Raw genomic sequence first — 8,572 nt, forward strand, 5'->3', positions numbered from 1 at the left:
AAACACAGGCTTATGTAACAATGAGACCCCTGAAACAACATATTATCCAGGTGGATGTTTGTTTTCTCTGGGTCCCCTTCCTGCCCGGACTCTACGCCCTGGTCCCTAGGGGGTCCTGGACTCTAGAGGGTCTCCAGATGTTCTGGTCTCTGGGGGGGTCCTCAGTAGGTCTCTGTGAGGGTCTGATCACGAGGGGTCTCTCTCTAGGTGGTCTGTTTCCAGGCGATGCTGTCTCTAAGGGCTCCGGTCTCTAGAGGGTGTCTAGGGGGTCTGGACTCTAGGGGTCTAGTCTCTGCTGTGTGTGTGCGTGTGCCTGTAAGTAGGAAAGAGACGTGGCTGAGAGATTCTAGCCAACCAGTAGATGTGTTCCATGTGTTCTGAGAGAAAACAGAGGGGAGGGGGGAGCAGTACAAAGCCCCCCTGCTCCTCATCCATGTTATATTATAACAGCAATGCTAGCTGCTTACCTTTAGCATCTAGCTCCATCTACTGCTAGAGCTGCTAACATTTAGCCCTTGGTCCATATACTGTTAACACCTAGCTCCATCTGCTGTTAGAGCTGCTAACCTTTAGCACCTAGCTCCATCTACTGGTAGAGCAGCTAACTGTTATCACCTAGCTCCATATACTGGTAGAGCTGCTAACTGTTAACACCTAGCGCCATCTACTGGTAGAGATGCTAACTGTTAACACCTAGCTCCATTTACTGCCATAGATGCTAACCTTTAGCACCTAGCTCTGACTACTGCTAGAGCTGCGAACCTTTAGTGCATAGCTCCATCTACTGGTAGAGCTAATGTTAAGCAGGGTCATCCCTATGTTCCCCAGGTCCTATGTTCCCCGGGTGCAAAGGGTTAGGATCAGGTTTAGGGTTATGGTTAGGGTGAGGGTTAACCCTAAACCTAACCCTAACCATAACCAATCGGAGGAGAGACATTCTAACCAATCAGAGGCGAATCAGAGGCGAAAAAGGTGGTACTTGCCCCTACCATCCTACGAAAAAAAGATTTGCTCACAGGGTATGTTCCCCTATGTTCCCCGGTCACATACAAAGCGGGGAACATAGGACCCGGGGAACATAGGACCCAGGGAACAAGATACGCTCCCTGTTAAGCACCTATCTCCATCTACTGGTAGAGCTGCAAACCGTAAACAAATATCTCTGTCTACTGTTTGAGCTGCTAACCGTCAGCATCTAGCTCCTTATACTGGTAGAGCTGCTAACCTTAAGTGCATAGCTCCATCTACTGGCAGAGCTGCTATCCTTTAGCACCTAGCTCCATCTTATGGTAGAGCTGCTAACCTTTAGCACCTATCTTAATCTATTGGGAGAGCTGCTAAACTTTAGCACATAGCTCCATCTACTGGCAGAGCTGCTAACCTTTAGCCCCTAGCTTAAGATACTTGTAGAGCGGCTAACATTAAACTATTTGCTATCTACTGGTAGAGCTAACCATTTTAGTCTTAATAGTTAATACTGCTATTTTGCCAGCCCCAGACTCATCCTTTATAAAGAAAATACAGCAAATAACAACAAGTGTTTATTGAGCAACATAATAAATACGCTAGCACCATTTGTGAGGATAGTATCACCAAATAAGCAGACCTTATATATCACAACACCTAAAGAAGCTACAGCTCTTTCTTCATCCTTGGAACAGAATCCTGAATGGAGATGGTCTGGCATGAAAAAAGAGTATAGTTGATCAAGCTAAAATTCAAGCATTTCATGGCCATTAAGTACTTGATCTCTAATGCCCATATGACAAATGAACTTTAAGAAATTAGAATGATAAATATGTCCTGAAATGCCTTGCTGTGTTGAGCTGAAAACGTTTCATACTGATTATCTAGTATAATCTAGAATGATCTAGTATTATCTCGTACCATTGCTCAGTCTGACTGTGATCTGTGAATCCGAGAATAAGAGTTGAAGTTGAACCTAACATGAGACTATGCATGTTCCTCTTCCCCACCTTTCTACGGTAAACTTGTCTAATCTCTGCCCTAGACTAACAACGTGTCTCCAGATTTTTATTATTCTCCTTCAAAGTCACAAACCAACAGTTCGCCAGTCCAAAGTTAATGAACGTCTCATTCTTTAGAACATGGATACAAAGTAATTAAGCTCGGCTGGATGCTTTCCAGGCAAAATAGTTATTACGAATTTCCACTGTGATCTCGGCGTTGAATAAGCTTATTATTAGTTTAATAATGTAACATTTGGAGAAATCTGAGTGTTCTTTGGTATCACAGAACATGGCCCACAGAGCTCTCCAATTGAAACATGTATTTACAAAGATCCCCAAAAACAATTTGGAGGTACAGTCAGACCTGCTTGACCTGTTGCTCTTTACACATTGATATGATGGAAAGCCTCTAAATAGAGCCATGACACAATGCCACTAAAATGCAGGTTTGAAGATGAATGTTTGCTAGTTTGAAGTGTTTCTCAAATCTGGACATTGTTGATATGAAGCCACTGGTCTTATTGGTCAGTTTGAGCAGCTCTATGGGTTTATGTGACAAGCCTATGAGTCATGGCCTAGCTCCAACCACTCCATGGCCAGCTCCTACCCACACAACTATTGCCAACCCTAATCCTGGTATTGCTCCACCCACTCTATGCCTATCTCCAGCCAATCCAAGCCTATCTCCACCCACTCTAAGGTTGGTGCAGGAGATGACCTGAACGTAAGGGATATGATTCTGTGTCCTGGTTCTGATGGTAGCTGTTGTCAGGTCAGCCAGTTTGGATCATAATGTTGAAGTTCCGCATGTGGTTACATGCCTTCAATAAGATTACATATGCATTAGATGCAGATTACAGTCCAGGAAAAGTCCTGATAGGACAGAAGGAAACTGGCATAATAAGAGGATGGCCTAAGACGGAACACATGCATAGACTTTTTTTAAACCTAATAATAGACATTATGGTTAATATATTTACATTATGTACGTTTTATTCTAAATAGTTCAACATACACCCTTTATAACTACTAAATGTGCTGTGTATGTTTGTTAGCGTGGCTCCATCTGATCCTCCAGCCTCGTCTTCTGTCGGGCCGAGGTACCTGTAAAGCAGCGTTTCTTAAACTTTGGGCCCAAAATGGGTGGTGATCCATCTGGAGGTGGGTCTGACAAGGCCCGAAAAACTGAGGACACCAGAATGAGTGATCCTTTCCAAACTTTACACTCTTTTTTGGGTACCGAGATGAGAAGGTTTAAGAACCCCTGGTGTTCAGGCCAGGTGGAGCTCACCAGGTTGGCCTCTACTTCCTCCTCCTGAAGTTGCCCAGCTGCACTACTCTGCCCCCGCTGACACAACGGAAGGCGGCCGGCTGCACGTTCCAGTACTTAAAGGGGTTAGCAAACAGACTGATGCCTGTGTACTGCTTCTTCTTACTGCCCAGGCTGACGGGGCAGAAGTCATTGACGCCCACACTGCTGATTTTGTTGGCATGGAGGTAGACCACCTGAGAACACACAGGGACATGTACTGTCATGGTCATTTCTACTTGGTTTATAAAGATTTATGTTAACATGCTATGCAAAGAGAACTCTGATAGGAACCAAATAGGAATCCCCCATTACTGGAAGCTGCATAAGCCGCATGGAGGTATCTTCAGTAAAGATCTGACCTGGAGGTTGCGCAGCGAGCCGAGTTCTGCTGGGACCTTCTTCAGCTTGTTGTTGTCCAGGCAGATCTCCCGGATGTTGGGGATGCGAGCCAGACTGCCATTCTCCACGGATTTGATCTGGTTGAAACTCAGGCCCAATCTGAAAGAGAGTCCCCCAGAAAGAGAAGATGACATAAAGTAGTTTAATGGACATGTTTTTTCACTTAAAACAGCAAATTGTTTTGGGATATAGCATGGGGATGTTTTCTCACTTCTGCAGGTCTCCGTATCTGATGAAGTCTTCTACTTCCACCTTGGAGATCTTATTGTAGTCCAGACTCAGTTCTGTGATGGATGCGGGCAAGTCTGGGGAACCACACATCACATTGTGCCTTGAACAAATCTGTATATTTAAGATCCCATCTCATTCACTTTTCACTAACTTAAAGAATAGGTTTCCGCCTATACTGACCGTTAAATCATATGTTAACTTTTGTGACTTGTGTGGTTCAAACGCATAAAAATAATTGCTCATCAGGGTCTGTCTGTAGACAAGGCACTGCTCTGGTGTGTGTGTGTGTGTGTGAGTGTGTGTTGTTTGTAGGGTGTGTGTGTGTGTCTGAACAGAAGGAGTACCTTTTGGCACAGCGGTGAGTTTGGCCTCTGCCATCCCAATGTAAAGGCTGGACATGCCATCGAACGCTCCAAGGGCGATCCCACTGTTAGCAAGTGGGTTAGCACTCATCTCTGTGGGCATAACACACACAGTGGTCAACACAGAGCCAGTAGCTCCAGTGATGCAGTGGTAGGGGTGTATCTCTGTGTGGTGTCCAGCCTCTTACCGAGGACGTGCAGGTTCCTCAGGCCTTTGAAGGCCTCCTTCTGGATAGTGCTGATGCGGTTCCCATGGAAACGTAGCTCCAGGATGTTGCGGGGCAGGTTGGCGGGGATCTCTGTCAGCAGGTTGTAGGACAGGTAGAGCAGCTTCAGGTGATCCATGTTCTTGAAGGCTTTGGGGTGGATCTTGGAGATCTTGTTGTTGATCAGGAACAGGGCCTGGCGGTGGCGGTGGACGGGACAGTTGCGACACAGCTGTTATGATTTCATATCCCTTCCAAACAGGCACTGTACGATACTGATGTCAGACAGGACATGGCCTTACATAGAGCTTGTGGATGCCTTTGAAGGCGTTCTCGCCGACGTCGGTGATGTCATTGTTCTGGAGGTCGATCATGACGGTGTCCTCAGGGATCTTCCCAGGGATGGAGATCAGGCCTGTAAGCATGACTCTACGTTAAATGCATTTCATTCATCGTTTAGACACAAATTATCAGTTCACAGACCAATAATTATGTTACATGTCTCCTGAGCAATGAGCCGAGTCATAGATACTAACGATGTTCTCTGAGAGATGTTGAAACAGAGTGGTTCATGTGTTGCGTGAACTCACCCTGATCAGAGCACTGCACCACCCTTGGCCAACACTGGCACCCAGCTGGGCAGTCATCAACCTCCTCCTCCTCTTCTTCCGACTCTTCCTCCTCCTCCTCCTTCGACTCTTCATCCTCGTCATCGATATCATTATCATCGTCGCCGGCGTCAGCCATCATCATGTCATAGTTTCTGAGGAACTCCTGGACATTGATTGGCTGGTAGGGTTTAGCATTTCCGAGAGCCAGTAGGCATAGCAACAAGAACAGCTTCATGGTGGAGTTGATAGGAGACTTCTCTGTAAGGGTGAAGGGAGAGGATTAAAGATGGGTTCAGTACCAAAAAGTTAAAGGACCAAACTATGATGTCATCACTTTGAACCAATGGAAAGGGACCAGACCATGATGTCATCACCTTGAACCAATAGAAAGGGACCAGACCATGAGGTCATGACTTTGAACCAATAGAAAGAGGACCGGACCATGAAGTAAAGAGACAACAGGGCATGGTAAACCAGGTTGTTAGTCATGGTGAACCAGGTTGTTTATTCATGGTAAACCAGGTGGTTTGACATAGTAATCCAGGCTACTATACAAGGTTGTTTGACATGGTAAACCAGGTTGTTTGACACAGTAAACCAGGTTGTTAGTCATGGTCAACCAGATTACTATACCAGGTTGTTAGCGGTGTGTTGCTACCCTCACAGGAAGCTCCACATTCATCCAGCAGAGTTTCCATCCAGGAGTGGGATGATTCAGTGGAAACCCCTCTCTACCGCCAACACTAATGTTTCTGTTCCTCATTCTTGCCATGCGGGACAACTCGCTGTGGTCGCGTGACTCTGGACGGCTCCTCAGTCAGCCCACAGCTATGTGGTGGTCCAGTACCCTCCACAGCACATACCAGCTAGCCCCTTTCCCTGTTCAGCCTGCAGCTAAACCCTCTCCCTGTTCACCCTGTAGCTAAACCCTCTAAACCCTCTCCCTGTCCACCCTGTATCTAAACCCTCTCCCTCTTCACCCTGTATCTAAACCCTCTCCCTGTTCACCCTGTAGCTGAACCCTCTCCCCGTTCACCCTGTATCTAAACCCTCTCCCTCTTCACTCTGTATCTAAACCCTCTACCTGTTCACCCTGTAGCTGAACCCTCTCCCTGTTCACCCTGTAGCTCAACCCACTCCCTGTTCACCATGTATCTAAACCCTCTCCCTGTTCACCCTGTATCTAAACCCTCTCCCTGTTCACCATGTATCTAAACCCTCTCCCTGTTCACCATGTATCTAAACCCTCTCCCTGTTCACCCTGTATCTAAACCCTCTCCCTGTTCACCATGTAGCTCAACGCTCTAAACCCTCTCCCTGTTCACCCTGAATCTAAACCCTCTCCCTGTTCACCCTGAATCTAAACCCTCTCCCTGTTCACCCTGAATCTAAACCCTCTCCCTGTTCACCCTGTATCTAAACTATCTAAACCCTCTCCCTGTTCACCCTGTATCTAAACCATCTCCCTGTTCACCATGTATCTAAACCCTCTCCCTGTTCACCATGTAGCTCAACCCTCTAAACCCTCTCCCTGTTCACCCTGTATCTAAACCCTCTCCCTGTTCACCATGTATTGAAGCGATCTAAACCCTGTTCCTGTTCACCATGTATCTTAACATCTTAGATCACTCTACAATGTGTTAATACAATCTCTAAAACTAGCAATACTACAGCTCAATGGAATACTATTCAAGCTCTATTCAAGCTGAAACAATTAGTCATCAAGTAGATTAAAAACCTTAACTCAAATATGCATAATACAAAATGATAAATACTAATATAAGCATAAGTCAAACAGAAACAGTGCAAAAGTACTACAATACCTCTACCGAGTCTACGCTTAGTGCATCTAATCGTTTTAATCTCTGTGTCTGGAGTACTACTCTGTGTTTATCCAGTACTTCTGTTTGTTATTGTAGTACTATGCGTGTACCTGGGGGCTCGTCTGTCTGCAGCCCTCAGAGTGCACTTCCTCCAGCCGTGTAACCTGAGTGCTGCTCACCTCTGGTAACTCAGCTGTGCTGGGCTCCTAGGAGACCGCTAGGAGTTTGAAACAAGGCTTTCACCACTGAAATTCTTCTTATTAGAAGATAGTTCTAATAAAAGGCAAAATAATCCTAAATTACTCTACATAAATAAAGGACATTGAGATTGCACTTAAGTTAATAAACTCTTGAAAGTTATGTTTTTATTTGTTCATTTGTAAAATCTATTTGTCCAGCATAACCCTTAAAACTAAAAAATAATTTGAAAGCAAGAAAGATCACCTGAGGAGCATATCCTTCCGGTATCACCAGTTGCTAAAGTATTTCTAGTAATAAGACACACGGGAACATCAAGAGCATATTCTACCTGTATCACAAGGCACTAAAGTCTTTCTACAGTGCACAGTAAGGTGTATATCCAGAGAATATCCTACCTGCGTCACAAGGCAGTAAAGTCTTTCTACAGTGTACAGGAAGGTGTATATCCAGAGCATATCCTACCTGTATCACAAGGCAGTAAAGTCTTTCTACAGTGTAAAGGAAGGTATTTATCAAGAGCATGTCCTACCTGCATCACCAGGGGGTCTGTGGATCTGACGGTCTGTATTCTGGAGGGGCTATGGGCATCTCCTCTCAACATCAGCTGTGTCCTGGTGTTCACACAGAAGATCTCACTCTGGTCCACTCACCCCTCCCTGAAACCAGACCCTTGCCTCTGCTGGGACCACCTCATCAGGATAAAATGCTGCCGTCTGGGATCATTGCACTGCTTTTCACTGAGCATTGTTGACGACCATGTGCTTCTAATCAACGGCTTTGAACTGGTGCCAGAGTAGTTAGCTGGAGAGGTCTGTATATAGAACATACTGTATGGCCTGTCGCCATCCTAAATATGATAGCTTAACTTGAATGACTTTAAAGCTGCTTCTTTCCTCAATGAACGCCTGTCCTGTCAGCACTCAGTGGAATTTACATCCTTCCAGTTTGTTTTTTTGTTGAAAAAATGTAATATTATTACATTGTTTTTTTTTCCTAGTTAGAAACTTTTCATTGATTTAAAAACGTTAGCTGCCATACAAAGTGCCACACAGAGCCTATCCAAGGGTTGATGGGTTTGTATCCAACGGGGCAATACACAGGTTTATCGTAGAGTTTAGTATCAGAAGATTGGTTAGTAGCAGCAGAGCTGAAGTTGAGTCAGATAACCTCCTGGTATTTAGGGTGAGGGTTTCCCATTCCTTCCAAGAAGGGAAATGTTAGTTCATTGCCCCCCGTTTGGGCTTTGTTGCTGCATGACACTCTTCAATTTTTCCAGCCATGGCTGATATTTTCTGCTGAGGACAGCAGGAAGCTGATAAATGTGCTCTGGCTTGGCTCGCAGGCAAACCAACATGGTAGAGGGTCTGGGCTGTGGTATCAATAGGGCTTAGGTCTTGGGGTTCTCATATTTTCCAAACTATCATCGGTCTGGCTATAGGATCAGTCTTTCACCGCTG

The 8,572-nt window shown here is 45.3% G+C and overlaps 2 protein-coding genes across 3 annotated transcripts in view; one reads left to right on the top strand and one right to left on the bottom strand.

Moving 5' to 3' along the window:
* The window catches only part of cenpp (centromere protein P), a 41,711-nt gene that overhangs the window by 17,903 nt on the left and 15,236 nt on the right, over nucleotides 1-8,572 (top strand). The gene's annotated exons all lie outside the window — the stretch shown is intronic.
* aspn (asporin (LRR class 1)) lies at nucleotides 1,579-7,742 on the bottom strand. Of its 2 annotated transcripts, none has more exons than XM_079748155.1 (8): nucleotides 7,645-7,742; nucleotides 5,071-5,349; nucleotides 4,783-4,895; nucleotides 4,463-4,676; nucleotides 4,257-4,367; nucleotides 3,893-3,986; nucleotides 3,642-3,780; nucleotides 1,579-3,476 (listed from the first exon to the last, which is right to left on the bottom strand). In XM_079748155.1, the coding sequence occupies exons 2-8, from the start codon at nucleotides 5,324-5,326 to the stop codon at nucleotides 3,273-3,275; spliced, it is 1,131 nt and encodes a 376-aa protein (XP_079604281.1). In that variant the 5' UTR covers nucleotides 5,327-5,349; nucleotides 7,645-7,742; the 3' UTR covers nucleotides 1,579-3,272. The 2 variants fall into 2 exon arrangements, with proteins under 2 accessions (XP_079604281.1, XP_079604282.1); XM_079748156.1 differs by lacking the exon at nucleotides 7,645-7,742 and adding an exon at nucleotides 7,025-7,094.

Source organism: Pollachius pollachius (assembly GCF_949987615.1).
Source record: "Pollachius pollachius genome assembly, chromosome: 12".
Classification (NCBI taxonomy): Eukaryota; Metazoa; Chordata; class Actinopteri; order Gadiformes; family Gadidae; genus Pollachius; species Pollachius pollachius.

Excerpts from the sequence above, each read along its gene's own strand:
- aspn (XM_079748155.1), bottom strand. The coding sequence starts at position 5,326 with ATGAAGCTGTTCTTGTTGCTATGCCTACTGGCTCTCGGAAATGCTAAA. Across the intron at positions 4,896-5,070 it reads GGTGCAGTGCTCTGATCAGG|GCCTGATCTCCATCCCTGGG; the intron begins GTGAGTTCACGC and ends TCATGCTTACAG. Across the intron at positions 4,677-4,782 it reads AAGGCATCCACAAGCTCTAT|GCCCTGTTCCTGATCAACAA; the intron begins GTAAGGCCATGT and ends CGCCACCGCCAG.